Below are 27,634 nucleotides of genomic sequence, written 5' to 3' on the forward strand. Positions count from 1 at the left end.
CAAAACAGTAACAAAATGGGCCGAAAGCATTGGCACAACAAACGTAGGGAATTAATGGCTGTAAATAAATGTTTTATTTGTGAACAAGAGGGTCACATTGCAAGGGAGTGTTTCAATAGACAACAAGCTGGAAAATAAAAAAATCAAGGAGATTCTAAAGAAAAGAAGCCCAAAACATTAGTGGGATTGGTGTCCGATGTTGTTAGTGATCAGCTCAATGATGATGCTACTAAGTTGTTTAGAGCATGGGGTAAAATTAGGGATTAGTATGCAGTGATTTTCTTTGATAATGGTGCACGAGCCAACTACATCTCTATTGACATAGCAACTCATCTAGGCATTAGAGAGGATGAGATGGGACCTATGGGGGAAGTTGGAATGGCATGTAAAGGCCATGCAGAGCCTGTTACATTGATCATTGAAAAGCTTTGGTTGCATACACATGGATATGTGGACAATGATGCCGCTTGAGGGTTGTGATGTATTGCTTGGTATGCCATGGTATCACCGTATGTATGCAGTGATTGATTCTCGTGCAAAAAAGATCACTATTCAGCACAAGGGAAAGGTACTCACACTTGATGTAAAATTGAAAGGTAAATCTGTCCCTATTGTATCTATTGTTGCCATTTCTAAAGTAATGAAAAATCATCTTTTAGCGTACTTGTTTTTTACCAAGGATAAAGATGATAGTGAGAATGTTGGGAATATATCTAAGTTATAGAAGAATGACATGTCATTTTTGAAAATTTATGCTGATTGCTTCTCTCAATCACTTCCAAGGCAGTTATCGCTTGAAAGGTTGAATGATCATGGCATAGATCTTAATTTTGGAAGTAGCCCACCTAATAAGCCACCCTATAGAGTTGATGCAACCCAACAGGAGATTATGAGTTAGGTGAATAAGCTGTTAGAAAAAGAGTTGATTTAACAGAGCTCATCTCCTTTTTGTTTTCTAGTGCTTTTGTGCAGAAAATGGATGGTTCATGGCATATGTGTATTGATTATCATGCTTTGAGCAATATTACGATAACGAATCGCTTTCCAATTCCTTGGATCGATGATGCTATCGATAGATTACAAGGGGTAGCCATATTTAGTCGTATAGATTTGAAAAGTGAGTATCATTAGATACGCATTAGACCAAAGGATGTGTCTAAGCGAGCCTTCAGAATATCTTTAGGGCCACATGAGTTTCTTGTCATGCCTTTTGGGCTTATGAATGCTCTTGCCACTTTCAATCGGATGATAGATCGCATTTTCAGATCACATAGAGGATTTGTGACACTTTATTTGATGACATGATTCTCTATTCAAAGAACAAGGCAAAGCATAGAAGATACTTGAACATTGTGTTCAATGAATTGCATGAGTATAGGCTGGTTATCAGTGACAAGAAAAGTGAATTCTTCTTGCATGAAATCCACTTTTTGAGGCATATTGTATTAGCTGATGGTATTGCATGGACCTTGCAAAGGTTGAGGCAATACGATCATGGCCACCTTTGAGAAATGTACATGAGATTTGCAGCTTCTTGGGTTTATGTTCTTACTATAGAAAGTATGTATGCCGGTTTGTTGAAATTGTATCTCCATTGCATGCTTCATAGAAGAAGGATGTACCATTCAGATGGACAACAATGAAAATTTCAGCATTCGAAAAGTTGAAGGAAAAGACAACTTCATATCTTGTGCTTGTGTTACCCAATCTAAGAAAGTCATTCCTAGTTCAATGTGGTGCATGTGGAAGCAGCATTGGGGCTGTTCTTATGCAAGACGGTCAAGTTGTGGCTTATGAGAGCTGAAATCTCCCCATTGCAGAAAAGGATTTCCAAGTCTATGAGAAAAAGCTCTTGGTTGTAACTCATGCACTGTCTATGTGGGAACATTATTTGTTGGGGGTTAATTTTATAGTGCAGACATACCAAACTTTGAAGTGCTTTCTGATGTAGACAAAGTTGTCAAGGAAGCATATCAGATAGACAATTTTTCTCTCTATGTTTCACTTTCATATTGTACATATTAATGGTAAAAAGAATGTTGTGGTTGATGCATTGTCACGTAAGCCAAAAATTTCAGCCACTAGCATGGTTTGTCACACTGAGTTGGATGCCATGAAAGAGCAACATGTTGCTAATTTGAACTTTGCTAATGTTTATGATCAGCTTTGCAATGGCCAAAGGCATGAATACTTTGTGTTAAGAGATGGATTTCTGATGATGCATGGACGACTGTGTGTCACAAAGCAGTTAAGGCTCAGAGTTATCACTGAAAGTCATGCTCTTCCATATGCAAGACAGAGGTATTGATGCCATGGTCAAGGTAGTGGAGTATTTATTTTATTGGCCAACTTTGAGACATGATATATGACAGTTTGTCAGGACATGTATCATATGTTAGAAGGTAAAGCATGGTAGACAAAAGATGTTGGGTTTGTTGCAGCCCTTGCCTATTCTAGATGAACCTTGGTAGAGGATTGCAGTGGACTTAATTTTTGAGCTTCCTAGGACACCTACAAGGAATAATGGGATATAGACTATCATTTGTATGTTTATCAAACAAGTCCATTTTATTCCGGTGAGGAAGAAAATAAAAGTTGATAATATGGTATGATTGTTTTTGCAGTACATCTTTAAGTATCATGGTATGTCAAAGTCGATAATGAGTGATCGAGACCCTTGGATGACCAGTTTATTTTAAAAGGGGTTGTTTGAGAATATGGGTATCATGTTGAAATTCTCATCATCCTTCCATCCACAGATAGATGGTCAATCTGAGGAAGCAATATTTGCCTTGGTTGAGTTTACTTACAACAACATTGTGTATAGTTCTATGGGCAAAGCTCCATTTGAGGTGGTTGAGGGTGGCAAGAAGGTACCACTTACTGTGCAAACTAAGGATAAGGTCTTTGAGGTTAATCATTATGTGGAAAACTTGGATGCAATCTATGCAAAGATAAATTATGCACTTCAGAGATCTCATTTTACAAAGGCAAGGCTGAAAAAGATAAAAGGGAGAGAAAGACTATATCCGAAGTTGAGTATGAGATACTATGGATCCTTTTAGGTGTTGTAAAAGATCAACAATGTGGAATATCGGCTGAAATTACCTCCACATTGGCGGATACACAATGTCTTTAATATTAGTTTGTTAAGGCCTTTTCATGGTGATGTGCAAGAGGATATGTTTGCTGAAATTCAGGCTAAGGTTGAGGAGTTGGATGAGATTTTGGTACCCGACCAAATTTTGGCACACAAGAAAAGAAATGTCAAAGGTAAAGTTTCCAGGAGATACTTGGTGAAATTTTAGAATAATTCACCAATGGATGTCAAATGGATGGAAGAGGATGACTTTGCAGACTATCCTTAGTTGTTGCAGCTTTACCTAGATGCCTTTTAGTTAGAGCGGACTTTTAGGCTTCGTCAGGTTTAGTAGAGTATGGGTTTGGAGTATTTACTTGATGCTCAAGGGGGAGGTAGCCCTTGCACTTCTCCAATTATAGATAGCTCTTGTATATAGTAGATCTCGGATGTATTCAGCATGCATCCAAGGTACTATGTTGACAATATGTTTGCCATGAGGTCACTACTTAGTGAACTAATCATTGTGAGATATATGTAGATGAGTATCAGTTTCACCCGGGCATTGAAACTATACTTTTGTATCAACTTATGATCAAATTGACATGAATTTTACCTAAATTTTGAGATAGAAATTCTGATCAGTTTCAGCTTAGTTTTTGATCAGCTTGAGAATCGTTTATGGTCACTTTTGGGATTAGTTTTACATTAGTTTTTGCATTGATTGCTGGTCAGTTTTTGCAATGAGTTTGTGATCAATTTGGGGTCACATTTGCAGTAGTTTGTGATCAGTTCTTAGATCAACAAGTCATTAGTTTATGATCAGATTATGCTTAGTTTTCAATGGTTTGAATTTGGTTCCATAGACAACAGTATATGTTGTGATGCCATTTATGTTTTAGCTATGGTTTATGCTTGGTTATGCTATGCTATTATTTCGTTTTGCCATATGAGTTAAGCTCATGAGAAATAGACATGCCACATGATAATCTGGCAATGTTTTTTGAGATTCTTTGTGAGTCTTATGTTATGTTATGATTGGCTGGTAATTTTCAGCATGTGTTGGGCATATGGAATGGTTGAGCAACAATGCACAATGTTGTGTTAATTATGATGCCTTGTGAAAATTCCAATCCACTATTTTGCTTTTGATGCATTTGGTAGTGCAATTGAGGACGATTGCAAGGATTTTAAGGGGAAGGGTTGTCATGAGGACATGTATTTTTGAAACCTCATTTAACATGTGGATTAATTTTTAACCTCATGGTTAAGTAAATGTTACACATGTGAGGTGTAATTGGTTAGAGTAAAATTGCAAGCTCGAGACCCAAGGAAATCACGGGATGTCAAATGCAAAAGTTGCTATAAGTTATACTGCACAGGTACTTTGTGGCATGTGGTGCTAGGTGTCGGCCTAGGTCATTCATTTGGCCATAAGTGTCAATTGTTAACACTAGAAAAGTTACGTTTAATGATACCTAATGCCAATCTAATAGTCTGAAATGACATAGAGACACTCGGGAATAGAAGTTGCCTAGCCAATTCAATTATTGGCTAGTCAGATTATTTTCAATGGACCCAAATAATTATTAGATTAATTTTCAGTATTTAAAGATTGAAAATTAGTATTTGATTATGGATAATGTTGGAAAAACCATTTGGGAAGGTTGCCACTTATAAAAAATGCCCATGCAAGACTGAAAAACGTCTTTAGAGGCTGAAGAGAGGTATTTTAGTGTATTCAGTCTGTAAGAGAGAGGGAGGAGATGTTGCTGGTTTGATTTGCAGCCATTGGAGAACCTTTTGAGGCAGCTACGGGTAGGAGAAGACCAATCAACAGCAGGTGATAGCATCTACAGGTTGTTGAGAGAGGACAGCAATAGTAAATGACTAATTTTCTTTAGTTCTTTGCATCTACACGTAGGGAAGCAACAATAAATGACAGATTTTCTTTAGTTCTTCGTGAGAAAAGTCTGAATTTTCTCTCTTCTCAGTATTCTCTTTCATCTTCTAGCCTTGCTTCAAAGATTACAACATTGAGATCACCAAGGACTGAGAAATTTCAGATTTCTTTGTCGTAAATGGTAATTTGCAGTAGAAATTAGGTTTTAGCAACAACCTCGGGAAGCATGTCAAAATTAGAAGCTCCAAGACTTGGATTCAACAGGGCTGAAGCTCATTATAGTCACATTCAAGTGGAGGGACGAGCAAATCAATGAATTTAGGGCATTTTTCATCTCCATCAAAGTGGTGAAGGCCAATTGATTGCTTGAATCAAGCGGCAAATCGGATTGAAGACTTGCTAGGTTCATTTTGGACAGCAAGGGGAGTTGGAATACTGTGGGAAAATCCCATTGTATATCAACTTCATCTTCAATTAAATTACAGAAGTATTGAAAGCGGCTCCTGTTTTGGGACTAATAGGGTGTCCAATGTCCAAGATTATATGATAAAGTGTGCATTTTAGTTTTGTGAATTTGTTAATTGCTATAAATAGTGCTTAATCAAGTTATTTACCACCTTCTGAGGAGGAAGATTGGTTTTACTATGCTATGGTTTGCTTTTGCTAGATGAGTTGAGCTCATGAGAAATAGACATGTCACATGATAATTTGGCAATGTTTTTGAGATTCTTTGTGAGTCTTATATTATGTTATGATTGGTTGGTGATTTTCAGAATTTGTTGGGTATATGGAATGGTTGAAGTAGCAGTGTATAATGTTGTGTTAACTATGATGCCTTGTGGAAATTCCAGTCCACTATTTTGCTTTTGATGCATCTAGCAGTGCAATCGAGGATAATTGTAAGGATTTTAAGGGGGAGGGTTGTCATGAGGACATGTATTTTTGAAACTTGACTTGACATGTGGATCAATTTTTAATCACATGCTTAAGTAAATGTTGCACATATAAAGTATAATTGGGATTAGAGTAAATTTATGAGCCTAAGACTGAGAAAATCACGGGATGTTAAACACAAAAGTTGCTATATGTTATGTTGCACAAGTACTTGGTGGTATGTGGTGCCAGTTGTTGGTCTAGGTCATTTATTTGGCCATAAGTGTCAGTTGGTGATACTAGGAAAGTGGTGTTTAATGGTATCTAACACCAATTTGGTGGTTGAAGATGACACAAAGACACTTGGGAATGGAAGTTGTCTAGCCAATTTAATTATTGGTGAGTTAAATTATTTTTTTGGGCATTGAAATAATTATTAGATTAAATTTTTGTATTTAAAGACTGAAAAGTAATATTTAATTATGGATAATGTTGGAAAAACCATTTGGAAAGGCTGCCACTTGTTAAAAATGCCCATGCAAGACTAAAGAATGTCTTTAGAGGCTAGAGGTATTTTTAGTGCATTCAGTCTACAAGAGAGAGGGAGCAGATGTTGTTAGTTTTATCTGCAGCCATCAGAGGACCTTCTGAGGCAACCAAGGGTAGGAGAAGACCAATCAATAGCAAGTGATAGCATTTACAAGCTATTGAGATAAGGTAGTAGCAATAAATGACTAATTTTCTTTAGTTCTTTGCGAAGAAAGTCTGAATTTCTCTCTCCTCAACATTCTCTCTCATCTCCCAGCCTTTCTACAGCCTTGCTTTGAAGATTACAACACTGAGATTACTAGAGGTTGAGAAATTTTAGATTTCTCTGTTGTAAACCCTAATTTGTAACATAAATTAGGGTTTAGTTGCAGCTTGTGGAAGCGTGCCAAAAATTGGAAGCTCCAAGACATGGATTCAACAGGGTTGAAGTTATTTTCAGTCAAATTCAAGTGGAGGGACCAACAAATCAATGAATTTGGGGCATTTTTCATCTCCATCAAAGAGGGGGAAAGGCCAATTGATTGCTTGAATTAAGAGGCAAATCAGATTGAAGACTTGCTAGGTTCATTTTGGACAGCAAGGGGAGTTGGAATACCATGGGAAAATCTCATTGTACATCAACTTCTTCTTCAATTAAGTTAAAGAAGTATTGAAAGAGGCTCTAGTTTTGGGACCAACAAGGTATCCATTGTCCAAGATTGTAAGTTAATTTTGCATTTCTCAGTTTTGTAATAAATGTTGCTGTTGTAACTAGGTTGTAATTGGGGAATTACCATCCATCATGGAAGGAAGGCTGGTTTTAGCTTCATTAAAACAGCCTCAAAACTCAATTAATTAATGAATTAAAGCTTTTATTAAAAAGAAATGTGCCCCTAGAGAGTATCAGTGTCTCATAAGCACAAACCCTAATTAGGAGGACCTAAACTTTCTATAAATAGGCATGTTGCCCTCCACTCAGCTGTAGTCTCGTTTTTGCAGCTTGCAGGTGCCAAAGCTTTGCTGTCCACACCCCATACATGGAGGATATCTTAGCCAAAGCTGTTCACATCGTCTTCTACCATTAGGCACTTGCTTCTCAGCCATTATTCGCAGATTCGGACTGTTTCCAAGCATCTCCACCCTACTGATCACATCAAGATGATTGCTGTCTACACCTTGGAGTTTGTATTTATTGCTGCATGCTGGTTGAAACATTGCATTTGGGCTAGAAGTGCTGTTGCCTACAGTTGGCGATCTCTAATCTACTTGCGTTTTGCATCATCTACTGCTGCCCAACCCTAAATGTCACCATCAATATTGCATTTTGACTGTTCTGCTGCTGCTTGGCCATTTTGGAGCTCTTGACTGCTGCATTTTGCTGATTAGAGCACTTGACTAGGTACCACATCATCATCTTGGGCTGCACTTGTTGATCTCACATTGTCCTCTGCCCGTCCGACTCAATGATCTAGTATCCTATTGCTGCATTTATTGTTGCTGGACACTCATGAAGGTTGCTTGTTCTATTTCGGAATGTGTGTTAGAGTATGACACACTCTCCAACTCATACTCTCTGCCCTGGTCTTGGAAACAAGGGAGTTTGGGGGTCAGTATTATTCATTGTGCAGTGTGTTTGCTGCATTGAACATTGTATTCTATTTAGTATTCATTCATTAGTATTCACTTTGTTCATTGTCTCTATGTTACCCTAACCCTAACTGTATTCTTTATCAGTCTATGCGTGTCATACAATGTTTTTGTGTTTTTTGTGGCAGAGGGTTTCTTTATAATATCCATGCTCTAATAGAAAAACTGTTCCATCGTCCTCATTGTAGCATCAATGCCTCTATGCCTGACAACTGCTTAGAGACACATAACTATTGATGCATCATATAAAACCCATCTCTAAGTATGTAATGCTCATGCTTCTAGCCATCGCAAAGCTGATCATAAGCATTAGCAAAGTCCAAATCAGCAGCATACAGATTTTTCATGGCATTCAACTCAATGTGATAGACCATAGTAACTGTTGAAATGAGAGGCTTCCTTGATAGTGCATTAGCTACCATCAATATGCACAATTAGAATTGAAACATTGAGAGGAAGTTTACCCATCTCATATGCTTCTTAGGTAACTTTGTTTGAGTAAAAAAGTAACACAATGGCGTATGACTTGTCTCCATAGTGAAATCAGCCACTAAAAGATAGTGTTTCCATGTGGAAAGAGCATGAGCTACAACAAGTACTTCCTTCTCAAAAACCTTTTTTTCGAAAGAATCCCGCTAGAAACTGCAACCAAACCTCCCCACCCCCCCTTTGCAACACCCTTTATACTTGCTTTGCCTCTAGTCCCCTTGCAACACCCTTTATACTTGCTTTATTGTTATACATGCATTTTGACAGTTTGCAATTGTCTTTTTTGTAGATTTGACAAGCTCTCAATATCACCACCTTCAATCAAAGCATTGCATACTATTCATAAGTATGAAACAATGACATCAGTGCAGGAGGCTACCTTTCCAGTGATTTTGAAAGGTAATCAACAATACAACCAAGTTTGTCACACAGCACATTCCATTCTTGTACGATGACACGATATTTACAAAAACTATGAAACAAGACACTTAGAGACTTAACCAAGACATTCAAGCATAAAATACAACCATTGAGAATGAACTAGGCCAAGGAACTAGAACCCATTATATTGACATGAAGCATGACCAAATGCGTATATTATCAAAAGCTGTCACTGGGTATGCTCTTTCTCCTTTTTGAGTTTGTAGCTCTGCTTTAAAGCTTTTAGAAATTCTAAGTTTCAAAAATAAATTTAGCTATAATAAGACACCACTGATATGAAAATCCAAAAATATCCTTGTAACGAGGGGTTGGCTTGCTTGCATCTGTATGATTGACATCTACAGCATGCCAACTGGGGTGGAAAGTTGAAACATCCACACAAATCTACATTCGTCTGATATGGCAAATTTCTCGAGAAGCTCGACCAGTGAAATATCCCATGATTTCTCGGAATTATAAATTAAGAAGATGCTCCACACCTATGCAGTAGTAACCTGAGATTTCCTGGACATCTGCCTGTAAAAATTATAGGCTGAATGCATCTATCTCTGTATGGCTGGCTGCTGCACAACAAAGGTTTGAAACATCTGCATGCATCCTTTCCATATGATAAATTGTTACAAATAGGTTGACTAAAAATGGAGCACCCTGCAATGACATGGTTAACATAGTTGTGCTACATCCTTCTATATGAATGGCATGCATTACAAATTGCTAAATCAAGCAGAAATTAGGGGAGAAGCAATATGAAGCATTTAGGCATTGCAAAGTACCATACGGTGGTATCCTTTCAGGGCAATAGGAGGATCCTTATTTTGGAGCCATGTATTAATATATGTGCCTATCAAGTAAGAGAATGAGCGTAGATGCTTGGTGGTCAGTTTGGTACTTACAGTCTTATCTAACTTTTAAGTTGCTTGTCGTTGACTGTGAAGAATCTATTTTACTAAGTTCTTGTCTGGCTGTGAAAGTAGGACAAGATGTGCTAGCTAAAGCAAGGACTGGCACAGGGAAAACAATTGCCTTTCTGGTGAGTTTTTAGTCTAATGAACATCAGCTATAGTAAGTTTAATGATTCTACTCTTACAAGTCTGATAGTTAAATTTGGTGGTTTGTGTAGCTACCAGCAATTGAAGCAGTCTTGAAAGAACTACCTGCAGGTGGATCTTACAATCCAGCTTATGTGCTCATCGTCTGCCCCACTAGAGAGTTAGCACAGCAGGCTGCTTCTGAAGCAAAAATCTTGTTGACATTCCACGCTGGTCTTGGGGCTCAAGTTGTGTATGGAGGCACTTCATTTCAGAAAGAGCAACAACAGCTTAGCAGAGGCCCTTGCCAGGTCAGTATTACATTGTTGTTGTTGTTGTTGTTTTTTTTGGGTGGTTGCTCCCCCTTCTTCTTCTTCTTCTTCCTTTTCTGTAGCAATCAGCAACTTCAACATGTTGTGCCCAAGAGCATATGCTTTTAGCCATAAGTGGTGTATTTTGTCTATGACCTGTGCTGCTTCTCTAACAAGGGGATTTTGTTCCATAGTGCAATGCATTCTTTGCAAGTAGTTATTACTCTTCCTTTTCTCACTATGAACACTAGACATTACTTGTGTGATTGTCAAATTGACAAGCAATAGGACTAGCTTGTATACTCTTCTCTGCCAGCCATTTTGATGTCCTTTCCATGTCCTGCTCAATATGTTCACTTTCCTGCCCCAAGTCTTCACCCCTCAAGCTATCCATGTCACCCAAGTCACTAATTTGAAGCAATATCTGTGAGAGCGCAACGGAAGAGAAACACCAACACACAGAGAGAGAGAGAGGTTCTTTGCTTCTGTGACTGTGGATAGCAAAGTTGAAAGCTTACGTATTGCATGCCTTCATGCACTTAACCCTAACTGTTTTTTGTGTTATCAGTTTGTGCTTTGTCGTATGATTGGTATTGTGTTTTTGTGTTTAGAGCATCTCGTCACACACAATAAGCTGACAAATAAAGAAAATGCACCTAAACTGCCAGAGCTCCTATGTCTCCATCAGACTCTAACGGGGGACTCACAACCAAGAGTCGATAGACTGACATGACTAACATAGCCAGGTTAAGATTATCAACACCTCTCTGCCTTTGCCGATCACCAGCCCAATTTATGCTCTATGTCCTTTGTGCATATTGTATACTAGTGAGCCTGTTCCCAGTTGTGACCCACCTACCGCCTCTGACAATGGAGTTGCAAGGCACATTTTGTATGCCCAAAGATAGGACAAATATGATCAATGACATGTAAAGATGCAAGCGAAGATCTGGCAGTAAAGAGCAATGATCCAAATTTTTTTCAACCTGTGCTGCTATTGTTCCAGTAGACTTGCTGCATTTTCCACCGCCTCATTGATCAAAACCTGCTCTACTGTTCATGGGTATTGTTCAGGTGATCCATGCTTGCTGCAGCCTGCCAATCTCATCATTGCTCTAGAGCAGACATTGAAGCTGTTCGTAGAGATTCAAGCTGCTGCTCAGGACTGCAGGAAGTTCAGGCTCTGATGCAATTTTGCTTGTTTGTTTTGTTGCCCTTTGTTCCTTTTTCTCATTTTCACCAACCCATAGTTGCTGATGGAGTAGGATTCCTCATCCTGGCAATTTGGCAAAAGGAGTTCTTGCAACCAGACAGATTCCATGACAGATGTGCAGTAGCCTATATGGAGGATTTAAAGATGGCCTTGAGTATTGAATTGAGGAGCTGGCTAGCCCTTTTGGCTGCTTACTTCTAGTGCTACTATTGTTTACTTGTCTTTGTGATTCATTTCCAATCATCAATCCATTATAGTTTAGTGATGACCTGTACTTCAATCCTTGTGATATACACCCTGAATTTGTCTCATTTGATTCAGTGTCTTATGGTTTGATCATATGTAGGCCAGGTGACTAACATACAGATGTTGAGGAAAATACTTGATATTTCCATAGAACAGAGGAAAGATATCTGTATGGACAGGCTTCTCTCCAGTGCAAGTGGCTGTGTTTTTTTTGCTTGTTTGTGGCTCTTTTCATTTTAAAATATCAGAGTGCCAGGTGGTGGTTAACATGTAGGGGGCATGTCTAGAAATTTAGATGTGATTTTTATTAGTTTTACAATCTTGTTGAGGTTCTATTGATTTGCAGATTCTTGTAAGTACTCCTGGAAGATTGGTAGACCACATTACAAGAACGCCTGATATGGTGAAACAGTTAAGACATGTGAAGTTATTGGTGCTGGATGAAGCTGATCATATGTTAGACATGGGTTTCCGAGAAAGTCTGAAGAAAATATTGAAGGTGTTACCTCTCCAGCGACAGACTCTTCTATTCTCTGCCACGATTCCACCTGAAGTATGATTTTGATTAGGATGTTGCTTACTAGACAGTGAATGTTTGCACTTTCTGTTTTCTGTTTATTGCTTCAGGTGCTAATTAACTTGTTCTTTGGTTGTTAAAACTTGCAGGTACATAGCATGGCAAAAGTTGCTTTGAAGGAGAGCCATGATTTCATTGACACTGTTGGGAAAGATAGCCTAGACACTCATACTAAGGTGGCTTATAACGTTGGATTTGGTGTTGCTTTTTTTGATTTAGCTGCATGAAAAGGAACAGGGGTCTAGGCCTAAGGCAAGGAATAAGGTCTATATGGTGGCATGCTGGAGCTGAGTGGTAAATAATGGGCACACAAGTTGGCTGGAACAATCATTTCTTGTGGTGATTGACATTTTGTTACTGTGAAAATGTGTCTTTGAGGTTGTAAAATGCATAGTAAAAATTACTGGCATTTGCACAGGTGAAGCAGTGTCATGTTTTAGCTCCCCTTGACAAGCAGCTTACAGTTGTCTACGGGGCACTCCAACAACATACAGAAGTGGAGCCAGATTTCAAGGTACTTGATCCAGATCAATACAAACTGATTCAGTTGCAACACGTCCATGAGATGATTGTCTTATTCAATTTGCATCAGGTGCTTGTTTTTTGTACAACTGCTAGGGTAACGGGTTTTATGTTCCACCTGTTCAACTCCCTTGGTTTCAATGCCCGAGAGATCCATTCAAGGAAAAATCAGTCTTATCGAACTCGTGTTTCTGATGAGTTTCGGCATGCAAAGGGTGGCATCGTACTGTTTACATCTGACGTGTCAGCCAGAGGTCTTGACTACCCAGATGTCACATTTGTTGTCCAGGTATGATCTGCATGCAAATCAGGGTCTATTGAATATTCAAAGTAGGTACAAGGCATTTTTGGCTGTTTAATGTCATTGCTTGCTGGTTGCTATCCTGAAGAAGTTAGCTGCAAATTAGCTGCATTGTAGCTAGATTGAAAGGCTTGTATGAGCTTCCAAGAAGTTGTAGGTAGTAACTTACATCTATCATCAGTGTGTGGTTATGCAACCCCATAAGTTTCAATATCATGTAGTATCTGATACCCACTATTTCTGTAGTGTTAGGCAACCATGTTCTTTTAAAAGTCACGGGTTCTCCAGCCTATATCTGTGATTCCAAATGCCTGGCTTCAAGTTCCTTGTTAATGTATTCATAAGAGAGAGATTTATTATAGGTAAAGTCAAAATTTTCACAAACTCTCAAACATTTGAGACTGAAGTAGTAATACATATTTTTGTTTTTGAGAAATTTTCTCATGTCTAGCCTTTTATTTGTGTTGTGAAATGTGTGCCTAGACATGGTTCTCATACATGAATGAGCTGTAAGTCATTTGACAAAGTTTCTGTACTAAAAGTGCATGTGAATAGTGATTATTGTAAGTTGCAATGTATGCATGCAATGGGAAGAGTGCGTAACCTTCGAGCTGCAACTTGCTTATTTACTTATCATTGATTTTGATGTTTATCCCTAAGGATGCGACAGTACATCATGCAGTGTGAAGGTGAGGTTGAGCTATCTCATAAGCATGCATACTGTGTAAAAATGTCGACCTATGTATTTACACAGGAGAACTATGTTACAACACTTGTGATTGATCCTATTTTGGCTCCATTTGCCTAAGTCCCTCTCACTCAAGGTGGATTTGTGACATAGACCTGACTAGAATCAAACTGGAGAAATGTGGTAGAAGTCATGATATTTGTTCACATATAGGACTTGCCCAATCAATGAACTTAATTCTAGTTTAATGACATTGCTATCAATTGTGGGTCATTGTGATTGAACCCTCTCTTGTGTATTCTGATGTCCTTAAAAAAGTAGTCCTGAATGTAAAGAGGATGCACTTGCATGTACAAGCCAATGCCATGTGATGAAGATGATGCTTTCCTGGTGTGCTTTATCCCTACCAGTTAGAGGGTGTTGTGATTCAAGACGGTCTTTTTCCACTCATAATTTGAAAGACTTTGCTGTGAGAAGGCACTCACACAGAATGTGATGAGAAGGGCTCTATTCAGGTCCAAGACTCATTTCTCAGAAATGGTTTTCTGCATTTGCATGGTGGATAAGTGCATAAACTGGTGCCTCTAAGCTCTATTGGAAAGGTGCCAGTGCCTGGTGACTGAGCCCATGTAGTCCAAACCAGATGTCACCTGGGATTACCAGCACCCTGTTTGCTACTAGCTGTTGTGAGGACTCAAAGGCTAGACTAGAGTGCCTGTTCGTGGGGTGTCCTGTAACTGACATAGAAAGCACACTGTCTTGAACAAGGCCTCTGTCACAACAGATGTGGTTCTCAGCTCTGCACATATGTCATGTGGGACCAAGGCCTTGCCCCTGATCATATGAGAGATCATCATCACCAGAGGCCGCTTCTATGGCAGCTATCCATAATAATATGTTGTCCTCTGGCCAATTTACTTCTCCACCTTGTCAGTATATAATTCAAAGAGTGTGGGTGAAAGTTGACAGCGGTGTTTCACTCCAATAGTACTAGCAATCTTCTTTGAATAGCCAACTGGAGGCCTGCTGCATCCTCATAGATGGATGTGATGCCCAAGTCTTGCAGCTTCCTTTCAATTGGTATAGGTCCAGCTCCAAGTGCACGAGATATGCTCTCTTTTTTGGGCATACGAGTTGCTGAAAAAGATTGCACTCCTCTTGATGTGCATGGTTACCATGGGCTATTGCTTGTGTGGGGCATGCCTTAATCTCACATCACTCATCATCATACCCACTGTTTCAATGAACAATACTACAAGTTGGTGGTTTGGTGCAAGCAGGCATATGAGGAAGGTATCTCCAGCTGCATGGTGGAGGGATTTTTTAGTTTCCTTCAGTTGTATAGTTCGGTTGTAGCTTTCGTATTTCATGTTTCTAGGTATTAACACAATTACCCTTTTGTGAGAGAGAGAGAGAGAGAGAGAGAGAGAGAGAGATTCGGGATTGATACTGAGTTTTTGTTCGTTGGCTCCAAAACTGATTTCTGTTTCACCTTCCCAAAACTCCAATGCAACTATGCTACCAACTCCTTCCAAGGCCATATTGAGCAAATGATACACATAAGGCTTGCAGCAACTTTCATGTGCATTAATCACATACAAATATCTCATAACCTTTTTGAGTGCATGGGACCATTTTATCTAGTTTTATCATAACATAGGCCCACAGGGTCGTAAGTAGATTTTCAGACGACCTCTACTCCCTTGGCCAGCAGCTTACACTAGACCAGTCACATCTTAACAGCTTGCTACTTTTTGAAAGTACTTCATGGTGGTCTTGTTATGCCCACTAGGCTATTAGTAGATTCTTTCCCTCAATGAGCCATTCTTGAAATGATGTTGAAGAAGTATAGCCTTCACACGGGGTTGGTAATTTGGAACTCAACAAGCTTCTAAGAAGATTCGAAACAAAAGGCATGCCTATATAAAGAAGGTTGGTATACTTAAGAGAAAAATGGAAGTTTTGCATGTGTTTGTGTGCATGAAGGTGGTAGTTGGGAACACAACAAGATTCTAAGAGGAGTCAAAACAGAATGCATTCCTAGATCAAGAAGGTGGGTATATTTAAGAGAGAATGAGCGTTTTGCATGTGTTTGTGTATGAAGGACAATTATGGAACTGACAATAGGGGATTCAAAATTCATCGATGCAAAAGGCCTTGTAAAAAGGCCCTAGAACATGGTCCTACAATGGATAACAGAATAACTTTGAGCTTTTGTGTAGGCTGCATTCACAATATGTCATAGACTTTTCTACTAGTTTGTGGTGTATTACTTCTCTATTGTTTCAGTATCCATCTATAACCTGTTTCTCTGCTTTCAGGTTGGTGCACCATCAGATAAGCAACAATATATTCATAGGCTTGGAAGAACAGGGCGTGCAGGCAAGGATGGTCAAGGATTATTGGTGCTTGCTCCATGGGAAGCCTTTTTTCTTGAGAAACTAAAAGACCTCCCTATTTCAGAACTTCCAGCAATAGAGATATGCTCACAAATGGAAAAGAGAGTAAGTGCATTTTTTGGTTCATCTGTTTTTTTCTCCCTTGTCAAGTTTGTTTAATGTCAATTGTCTGATCATGTATAGTCAGCAGTGTTGAGATTAAAACAAGAATGAAATGAAATGATCTAAGTGTATGCAGTGCCTTTTCAGAGTCTTGAGAAATATGTTGCAAGTTCCTACATCTTAATGTGTGTTGTTGAAAGCTCAAATTAGAGTCTAAATAACTTGCATTCAAGTTTAGAATGACACGATAGGCTAAACAATTTCGAAGTATGTGTATATGGGGGATGGCTGCATTTGTGCCACATCTGTTCATATTTGGAACTACATATACAATGAAGCCAGACATATGTGTGTGGGTCATATGCTTGCTTCTGGGTTTATGCTTTGATTTGGCATGACTCTCAACTGACATCTTGGTCAGTGGTTCGGTTTATGTTGCTGTTGTGTAGGCTTTTGATGCTTAAACATAGAGAGCCTGACATTGGTATTGAGGCACATCGTTGAGAAAGATCTTTCTATGTCAAGCCTTTAATACCTCTTCAATGTGGATAATATTACCTGTGATGGATCACATGTATGATAGCAGCTGAAAGAATATCACAAATGCATGGAATAGACAACCTTGATACAGTGGTGGTTCATCAAAAGCCTTCTTTAAAAATCTGCTGGCAGTAAGGCAAAAGCAATGTTACTGCATGTTTCCAAGATAAATGGTAAATGAATACATATCTCTTGGAGTTGTACGACCATTGTGTTAATCTTTGTATCAGTGTGGGTGCAAGATATCCTGGAATAGGTTTTCCAATTCGGGGTATGGGACAGAGACATGGCAGAGTATGTGTCCTATATCAGACAAGATATTGGGTGATTTATACAATTTGAACAGTTTGTAATTAGCGACTCCTCCAAGCAGTTTAATGACCTCTTGTTTCCATGAATTGTTAACAATCAATCATCTTGATTGTCATCAGTCTCTATCAAATAGACCAGAAGCAAGTAACTTCTTGTGTGCTGCTTCTGAAATATGAGATGATCCTTCTCACTTTGGGGGTTCTAAATCTGCACCACGTGTGTCTGTTGTTCGTCCTTTTCCTATGCTAAGTCTTCTCTGCTCCAGCTTGATGGTATCTTCTGTTACAGACTGTGTGCTGCCTATCATCTTGTCTTTGTCCATAGTCACCTCTTTTTCTGCTGTGTGCTCTAACCAATTCACACAGTCAAGGGTTTATTTCTACTTAGCTCATTTTTCCGTTCTCATTGTTCCCTTCTCAAAAACGTCTTAGAAATAGTGAGCGTTACAAGTAATTGTATTTGGGAAATCTTAGCCTTATTCCTAGATATATAATTTAGAAGTGCTTGCCATGGGCAGATTCAATTATTATGCCCAACCTTAAACTTGTACAAAGCCTCTAGGGCCTCTCCCATTGTTGGCCTATATAACAGAACCCTAGTCATTCCCACATTTGTCATTCTCATGTATTCTTCTATTCTCACTTCAGCTAGGCTTGTTACTTTACAATCATTTCACTTGTTTATGCTTTCATTGTCTTGTCAAAAGCACTAGCTGCTTGACCCTACGTGGGTGAGATTGGAGTGGAGGGAGTGTTATTTGATCACCAGGTTCATCTAGTGCATGCTTCTTGCTTGTAAACTAGTGCATTCATAATACATGAGCTATTGCATGCCAAAAGATTTGCATTTGACTGTGCGGTTCATGCATGCACACTTCTCGAGTTTCACATCGCCATGGCTCTCCCATTGTTGATGCTGCTTACATTTGCTTGAATGTCTGAATGCTTGCTTTTTAACTGAAATGACTAGACCTTATTCTCAAGGACTTGTGTTTCGGTCTTAGAAATGTTGAATGCCTATGTTTGGGTAAAGCCTTAGGTCATCCTTCATGAGTATTGGGTTTGCATTGATGCCATGCTTTTTGCACAAGAATTTCTCAGCATGGTTACCAATACAAGCTTAAGATACTTTTGAAGAGGATGTGGTGTCATGAGGACGTGAAATTTTGATGCTTTGCTTAGCATTTGATTAAAGAGTTAATCAAATGTGCAAATGTGACTCGCACATGTGAGGTGTAGGTTAATTATTTCACAATGTGGGACTCAGGACCTCGAGATATCTATTGGTGCCAAAAACAAAAGTTATAATAAGTTATAACTAATAGGTACTAGGTGGTACTTGGTATCAAAATTTGGCCTAGAACATTTAATTAGCCATAAGTGTTGGTGGTGACATTAGGGAATTGGTAGTAATTAATTAATTAATGCCAGTTCCGAGGCTAATGAGTGCTCATGATTATTCCGATGATAAATTGGCCTAGCCAATTTAATCATTGACTAGTCGTTATTTTTTTGAGCCATAAATAATTATTAAATCAATTGTTAGAATTAATAAAGCTAGATAATATCGGAAATTGGATTTGGAAGGTTGCCACTTGGCAAAGCTTGCCCATGCAATTGGAGAGAAGGTTGTGAGAGGCTAAGAGAGAGTCATTTCAGCCTTCTACAAGCAAAGCAGAGAAAGAGAGAGAGAGAGAGAGAGAGAGAGAGAGAGAGAGAGAGTGCCATTGTTGCTGCAACAGTTGAGGGGCCATTTCCAGCTAGCAGGAGAACCTTCAGGAGCTGGCAACCTGCCCAAAAGAGGTCATAGTAGTGGGCAGCAGCTTGGGAAGGCTGCTTGGCAGGTGGTGACAGCATTTCAGGCTGGAGACAGCCCATTTTGGTTTCCCAAGCAGCATGCAATAGCAGCAAATGCCCTTAAAAACAGGGCAGCAACTGATTTGAAGAGATTGTCATGACGAAACTCTAAAATTCCTCTCTCTACAACATTCTCGCTCATCTCCTAACCTATTCTCATCTTTTCTTAGCAATTTCCAACAGATTTAGCCATTGGAGGTGGAGAGTTACATGAATCTCTATTGTGAAGGAGATATTAGGGTTTGATAGCCACCTCGAGAAGCGTGCTTAGAAATTGTAAATACTTGAATTTTAGTCACTAAATGTGGGGCAATTTCAAGAGATTCAAGTGGCCCTTTGTCCAATGAACATTTGGGGCTGAATTTGTCACCCAAAGAACACAATTGAAGGCCAATTCCTGAGGAAAATAGGGTTAAATTGGTTTGAAGACTTGCTAGTCATTTATAATAGCAAGAGGCACTTGGATCAGTGGAGGAGATTAAAGAATATTAGTGTATTTCATCCATTTGCTAGAAAAGATAAAGAAATACTATGAGGGATACCAATTTTGGAGCTAACAAGCTGTGCATTGTCCAATATTAAGTGACAAATTGTGCACTTTGGTTTATGTGCTTTAATTATTTGCTATAATTCTTTGAGAAGGAAGGTTGGTTTCATGGTTCCATTGCCGGGATACCATCACTTGATTGAAGGCTAAAAACTTTGTTCTAGTGTTGAAATTGTGTTCAACTAAGCATTTACAACAATAATGTCTTCTTAGAGTGAGATGAAATCAACTAGTGATGATGAATCTCATTTTGAAAATGCACGTATTGAAGGGGAAAATGCAATGCCTAATCTTCGAATAAGCTTACAACATGGGCATCAAGGAGAAAATGTGGTGGTTGAGCAAGAAGTCTGTCTTTCTAGGCCGCAAGATGCTAATGACCTGTAACTGGCCTGTTCACTGAAAAGGGCGGTAGTGTACAATCAAAATTTATAGATGCTTTCACCCAATTAACAATCATCCACTTTACCTGAACTTAAAGACACAGAATCAAGAAGAAATACAGAAAGCTAGAATGATCCTGTTGCAACACAGACATCCTGTTGGCCCCTAAGTTAGGCGCTCCTTGCGGTATTTCTTTATTTTTTTAAAAAAAGAGGGAAAATACAATGGGCTGTCTTTCACCTATTCTGGGTGAAATTTGGCAGCATAACAGTACAATTACTGGCCCAAAACAAGCCGACCAGGAGGGGAAACTCTGTCCAAGTATGAAACTTCTGGTTGGAGTGCAGAATTGACCATTTCAGTTTGCTGTAATTACTGGTTCAGACCTGTTTTGACACCTGTTTTCAGCTCATATTGTTCCCTGCACTGTCCAGCCCACTGTAATTACTGGTTCAGACCTGTTCTGAAACCTGTTTTTAGCTCATATTGTTCCCTGTACTGTCCTCATCATCTGAGCCAAGTGCCCCTTGATTCTGACATCAATTGGGCTCTGAAATACCCTCTGAACAGTCCAGAATCAGTTCTAATTTAGTGCTGTTTCAGACACTTGCTTGGTGAGGTTACCACCCTCACCTATTCCTGCTTGTGGGGAGCAAACAACTGCTCTTGTTCCTGGAGAAAAGAGGCTCTTGCCTCATGCAAAAACAACATATTCCACACAGCTGTACCTGAATCAGAAGAAAGGCCCTTGATTTTGCAGCATAACCATACTGTCAGGGGGAGAGAGAGAGAGAGAGAGAGAGAGAGAGAGAGAGAGAGAGAGAGAGAGAGAGAGAGAGAGAGAGAGTAGGAAGCAAGCTCAGCCCTCTGTGCATCATAGACAATGTAGAGCAGCTCTCAAGGGCTCTCCATCTGCAGCAATCCTTCTCAAATGAGCCCCCAACCATCAAAAAACTGCACGCCAGCCCCTCTTTAAAGAGGTAAGTGCACAAATTTGTGCCAAGTGGTAGCACTGGAAGATATTTCCCATTCCAACCTTCCGGTCTAAAATTCTCCATCCTCTGATCAAAATTTGACCTTGGCACAGACCAGTGGATTGATCCTCGTGCAAAAACGAAGATAATGACGCGAACAGATTTTGGGGTCCAAAAATAGTAACTCCCTAAATTTTAGGAGTTGCTTCCATGGCATCCCCACAAGTCGTCGGATCATCTTTGCAGACTATGGCTACATCCAAATTTGTAATGTAGCTCAACTGAAAGTGAATCTCCATTGATGACCCCACATGGACTAATCTCTTGCAGATTTGTCCATCTTCACTTTGAACTAGTCTCTTCGAGGCTAGTTCTTCAACACACTTGTCCATATACACTTCCACAAGTCTCTTCCAAGCTTGTCAATCTACAGTGCCATCAGTCTCTTCCAGACTTATATTGGACCTTAACTGTCCAGTCTTGATTCACTAGACATTCCTGTCAGTTTCACATACTGGCCATTCAACTGAGGCGTTTAGATTTCAAGAGGGATCCTCCCAAAAAGAAAAATCAAATAAAATATGTAATAAAGAAATCAACAAAAAGGTAATAGTTGTCACAGTCTTGTGACGTGACCAGCCAGGAGGTGAAGAATATGATGACCAAATTAATGTCTGATTGAAGGCAACAATCGATATCTTTGCTCAATTGGCCAAAGATTCATAGTTTGACAGATTTTTAAACTCTCCTAAAAAGGGCAAGGGCAAGAAGATGTCATCTTCAAAGGCATTGGGGCAGCAAGATGCTCCCAAAGAGCTACCACCGTAGCCTAAAGATGCACCAAATACTAGTAATGAGCAAAAGCAATTGGTACTAGTGGAATTCGATATGTAAATGCAAGGCCATCTCAGTAGTGCCAATCCAATGGGTTTTGGATAGCATGACATGCATGCAAGTATGGGGTAGCTAGGATACTTTGGTGGTTGCACTATTTTTCATGCTATGGTGGGTCAAGGATCGCATAGGGAATATATGGTACAACTCCTTATGGTATGCAGTAACCAATGCATGATGTGCAAAGCCCAATGTATCTGGGTATGGTTGGTAGTATGCATAATCTCGTGTATGGTAGCATTGGCATGATGTTTGAGGCACAAAGTGGCACATAAGGTAATGTATGTGTATCCCCTAGTGCTTATGGGGCTTAAGGAATGGGTGTTGGTCATGCAAATGCTTCTCATAGTATCGGTCATAAATGTAAATACAACAAATGCATCCTTTTTACAACAACCAATGTATAATAACACAACTCCCAAAGGACTATGATGAGGTTGGAAAAGGAGTGAAGTTTGAGGCCTTTAGTAGGGCATGAGATAGCTTGAAAGCTTTGACTTTTATTTAGCAGTTTGATGCAGCCTATGTAGGAGACTTCACTGAATCTTGAGATTTTGAAGGTAGCCACTTTCTTGAAAGGGAATGCATTATTGCAGTGGTGGTCTTTGCTTTTGATTCAAGGTAGGACCATCGACATGGTAATTGGTTGACTAGTACATTTGAGGTGGACATTTTGACAGCTTGGAATAAGCTTGGTGCAACATAATGCAAGAATTTGGAACAATATAATAAGAAGTCTTGGGATGCTTTGCTGCCAATGACTTCTTATTGTCTAGTTTCTCGTCATGAGCAAGAGGAAAAGTATGTATGTGGGCTGCCTAAAGGAACCATGGAGTTTTGCATTAAATCCAATGTGTCTAGCATGTCACAACTCATAGAAATAACTAGTACATGTGATGCTTTGCTGGGTGGGAAAGATTTGGGCTTCCAAGACATGGATGAGAAGTTGAATAAGAAGTTTTCAAGGGTTGAGAAAAAGGGCAGATCTGAAAACCAAGTTTAAAAGAAGTTAAAACAATAAGAAGAGGATTGAAAAACAGCTGCACAACATAGGGAATGAAGGGCTGCAAATAAATGCTTTGTTTGTGAACGATTGCATACCATAGGGAATTAAGGAAAGAAGCCCAAAATGTCAGTTCGTTTGGTGCTTGATGTTGTTAGTGATCAACTCAATGATGATGCTATTGAGTTACACAGAGCATGGGGCAAAATCAGAGATCAACACACACTAATCTTTTTTGATAATGGAGCGTGAGCCAACTTTATCTCCATAGACATGGTAGCTTGTCTAGGTATCAAAGAGGATGAGATGGGATCCATGGAAGAAGTTGCTATGGCATGTAGAGGCCATGCAGATTTTGTCACATTGCTCATTAGGAAGCTTTGCTTGCACACTCACAGATATAAAGACAATGAAGAGTTTTTCATTGCACAGCTTGAGGGTTGTGATGTCTTGCTTAGTATGCCTTGGTGCCATCGTGTGCATGCAATGATTAATTCACATGCTATAGTGATTACTATTCAGCATAAGGGTAAGGCCCAAATATTACGGGACTGGGACTGAGTATTACAGGACTGTCTTTGTGCAGACCAAAACCCCCCCCCCCCCCCCCCCCCCCCCCCCCCCCCCCCCCCCCCCCCCGGGGAAGGAAGTACGAGAACTCACAATTCGCCACCCAGCCACGCTTAAGGAAGATGCTGGAGAAACCCAACGTCTCTCTCTTGCCAGCCGTCAATTCCTGGTGAGTTATACTAGTTTATAACTCACTTGCTTCCTAAGCTCCCCTAACCCCATACGGGCACCCAAAGCCCCCGGATGGTCATCTCTCGTGCTATTCCCAATAAGTTACATTCATTAATGTAACATTTCCTTTCCCTTAAAAATCGGTTTCGTTCTTGAAAATGATACTTGGAAGGTCCAATTGTAAATTGGGAAACTTTTTTCTTAAAGTGCTTACTCACTCCCATGTTGAGTTTTCTTCTGAACAGTCTCTCCATTTTACCAGACATTCTTGATAAATAGTATGCCTTGTTTGTCATTACGAACATTTAAAATTCTTTCTGTTTCATGCGGAATAGATTGGTCATTGAATAGCTCCTCAATCTTATCATTTAAGACTAGATTATCCATATCACCCAGCTTCTTTCTTAGCTTGCTTACATGGAAAACTGAATGTGTTTTACTACTAGCAGGTAGTTGGAGCTTGTAAGCCTGTTTCCCCACCCTCTTAAGTATTGTGAAAGGACCACAATACCTGGGTGAAAGCTTTGGACATCGTCCCGTTTTCATAGTTTTAGTTTGTCCAGGCACTTTAAGATAGACCAATTTCCCTTCTTCAAAGGAGATGTCTCTTCGGTAAGGATCTACATAAGCTCTAGCTCGGTCTTGAGCTTTCTTAATATCTTCTTGAGCAAATTTTAACATACTATTCATATCCTCCAAAAAATCCTTTACTGCCTGAACCCTTTCCTTATGCAGTCCTATTGCATGAGGAGCTTTGGGCTGAAACCCATACATTAGCATAAATGGACTATATTCAGTGGAAGAGTGTTTGACACTATTATATGCAAACTCTGCTATCGGTAAATACTCTTTCCAATTAGTTTGCCTTTTACTTAGATATGCTCTCAATATATCTTCAAGGATTTGGTTAACCCTTTCAATTTGCCCATTAGTTTGCGGATGCTCCACAGTACTTATGCTAAGTTTAGTATTCAAAATTGACTATCAAATTTTCTATCTTGATCAGAAACTATATTTGCCGAAAGGCCATACAATTGGTATATGTTCTCTATAAACAATCTAGCCAATTCTGGTGTTTTAACATTAGTAGAAGTTGGAATAAACCTAGCTATTTTGGTTAACCTATCCACAGTCACCCACACAGAGTCATGCCTCCTCTGTGTCCTGGGTAACGCGGCAATAAAGTCCATGGAGATACGCTCCCATTTTCCCGAAGGAATCTCTAATGGGTGGAGAAGTCCTTCCATTTTCAATCTTTCAGCTTTATTAACGTGGCACTTACTACATTTGACTACATAGTCAAGGACATCCTTATTCATTCCAAGCCAATAGAACTGCCTTTTAATAAGACTATAAGTCTTATTAACTCTTGGATGTCCCGCACTAGGGGTACCATGACACTCAAAGAGTGTTTGACACTTTATTTCTTCATCTTTCGGGACACATACCTTACCCTTGTAGAGTAAATAACCATTATCAATAGTAAAATTCTTCCATTTGAATTCCATTTGAGCGACCCTTGATGCTCCATTTCCTTGTTGAACATCCTTAAATGTTCCTTCCTCAGTGGAGGCCCTTTCATTTGGATCCCCATTTTCAATTGCTTCCCATATGTTGGAATATGCTGGATCAACCTGGCATTTCCCTTTTAAGCATTCAAGCAAATTGGAAGAGAATTGAGTAAAACCCAATTCATTTATGATGGGCATTCCGCTAAGTGCATCGACCACTATATTATACTTTCCTTTTCTATACCTTATCTCATAGTCGAACTCTTGAAGGAGTTCGGCCCATTTGGCTTTATGCCCTTGTAGATCCGGTTGGTCATTAAGCCACTTAAAGCTTTTATGATCCAACAAGATCAAAAGTTTGGCACCATACAGATAGTGTCTCCATTTCTTCATTGCATGTACTATTGCATATAGCTTTCTCTCATAAACGGAATAATTCCATTTTGTACGGTCTAATTTCTTGCTTTCAAAAGCAACCGGTTGACTCTCTTGTAAGGGTTGACCCTCTTGTAATAAGACCGCGCCTACTGCCTTGTCACTGGCATTAGCTTCAACCACGAATGGTTTATTGGGATCCACAATTAATAGTACTGGAGCTGTAGCAATAGCTATCTTGAGTTTTTCAAAACTTTCATTTTGGTCTGTTCCCCAATTAAAGCTCTTCCCTTTCCCTTTAAGTTGGTCTATCATTGGAACAGCTATCATGGTATAATCTTGAATGAATCTACGATAAAATCAATATAAACCTAGAAAGATCTGCAACTCTTTCAGGTTCCTTGGAGATGGCCATTCAATAATTGCCCTTACTTTTTTTGGATCCATCTTGATTTCCTCTTTTGAGATAATATGCCCCAAATATTTGACCTCTTGTACGAAGAATTCACGTTTAGTTTTCTTCGCATAAAGGGAATGGGTTTTTAACAATTGGAATACTAACCTCTTGTACGAAGAATTCACATTTAGTTTTCTTCGCATAAAGGGAATGGGTTTTTAACAATTGGAATACTAACCATAAGTGTTTCAAATGTTCTTCTCTTGACTTACTAAAGATCAAGATATAATCCAAAAAGACTACTACAAAGTGTCCTAGATAGAGTCGTAACACATTATTCATTGGCTTCATAAATGTAGCTGGTGCATTTAGTTTTCTTTGCATAAAGGGAATGGGTTCTTAACAATTGGAATACTAACCGTAAGTGTTCCAAATGTTCTTCTCTTGACTTACTAAAGATCAAGATATCATCCAAAAAGACTACTACAAAGCGTCCTAGATAGAGTCGTAACACATTATTCATCGAATTCATAAATGTAGCTGGTGCATTTGTGAGGCCAAAAGGCATCACCAAAAAATCATAGTATCCGTATCTAGTATGAAATGCCATCTTAGGAATATCCTGGGCCTTAATTCTTACTTGTTGTAGCTTGATCTTAAGTCAATCTTTGTGAAGAATTTTGCCCCTTGTAATTGATAAAAAAGATCTTCCATTCTGGGCATAGGAAATTTATTCTTCACCGTTATCTTATTAAGTGCTCTATAATTAACACAAAGTCACATAGAACCATTTTTTTTCTTCACCAATAAAATTGGCGAAGCCCAAGGTGAATTGTTGGGTTGTATAAACCTCTTATCAAGGTAATCCTTGATTTGTCTTTCAACTTCTTGGTGTTGTGTTTCACTTAGCCTGTAAGGTGGTTTAGAAAAAGGGCGTGTATCCCTATCTATGTCAATTGGATGATTTACATCACCCCTATCTGGTGGAAGGCCACTAGGTAAGTCAGATGGAAACACATCTTTAAATTCATCTAACAAACCACTTAATTCATTATTTACATTCAACTCACAAACATAAGAAAATTGCTGCTTTATATTACAAGAAGTAAAAGTGTCCTGTACAAGGAGGGACCATAACATGTATACCTCACAAGCTTCCTTCTTCATCAACTTTTGTACTTCAAGGGAACACATCAAAGGGTTATCGGATACTTCATGTTCACCTTGAATCACAAAAGTCTTACCATCCCTCACAAACATAAGAAAATTGCTACTTTATATTACAAGAAGTAAAAGTGTCTCGTACAAGGAGGGACCATAATATATATACCTCACAAGCTTCCTTCTTCATCAACTTTTATTCTTCAAGGAAACACATCAAAGGGTTATCAGATACTTCATGTTTACCTTGAATCACAAAAGTCTTACCATCCCTTTCAAATTCCAGTGTATTATGATGATAACTACGCTTTAAGGATGGTTCCAATCCCCATAGCCACTCCCTCCCTAAAGTGATATCGGCCCTTTCCATATTCATAATTTGGAAATCAAGCTTATCTTTATATCCTTGGATCTCGACTTCCAAATTGGATATCATTGTATCCCATATTTTATTATCCTGACCTCGCATCATACGAACAACATATTGATGCTCACTCTTTTGTTAGGGAAGTTTCAACTTTTTGACAAGTGTATAACTTATGAAATTGTGGGTGGCAGAGTCATCAATCATAACTCTAACCCTCTTCCCACC

General features: G+C 39.1%; 1 protein-coding gene across 2 annotated transcripts in view; it reads left to right on the forward strand.

Moving 5' to 3' along the window:
• Nucleotides 1-27,634, forward strand: part of LOC148013447 (DEAD-box ATP-dependent RNA helicase 26-like) — a 63,170-nt gene that overhangs the window by 14,659 nt on the left and 20,877 nt on the right. Inside the window, exons 2-9 of one of the 2 annotated variants that reach the window (XM_087667817.1) lie at nucleotides 8,809-8,918; nucleotides 9,932-9,990; nucleotides 10,081-10,299; nucleotides 12,105-12,311; nucleotides 12,425-12,511; nucleotides 12,754-12,849; nucleotides 12,928-13,146; nucleotides 16,168-16,350. In XM_087667817.1, the coding sequence (XP_087523943.1) occupies nucleotides 8,809-8,918; nucleotides 9,932-9,990; nucleotides 10,081-10,299; nucleotides 12,105-12,311; nucleotides 12,425-12,511; nucleotides 12,754-12,849; nucleotides 12,928-13,146; nucleotides 16,168-16,350 (1,180 nt within the window). The remainder of the gene's footprint in view (nucleotides 1-8,808; nucleotides 8,919-9,931; nucleotides 9,991-10,080; nucleotides 10,300-12,104; nucleotides 12,312-12,424; nucleotides 12,512-12,753; nucleotides 12,850-12,927; nucleotides 13,147-16,167; nucleotides 16,351-27,634) is intronic. The other variant, XM_087667818.1, reaches the window with a different exon arrangement.

This window comes from Lygodium microphyllum, chromosome 26, assembly GCF_053477565.2.
Source record: "Lygodium microphyllum isolate KBCC chromosome 26, Lygodium_microphyllum_v1.1.10, whole genome shotgun sequence".
NCBI lineage: Eukaryota > Viridiplantae > Streptophyta > Polypodiopsida > Schizaeales > Lygodiaceae > Lygodium > Lygodium microphyllum.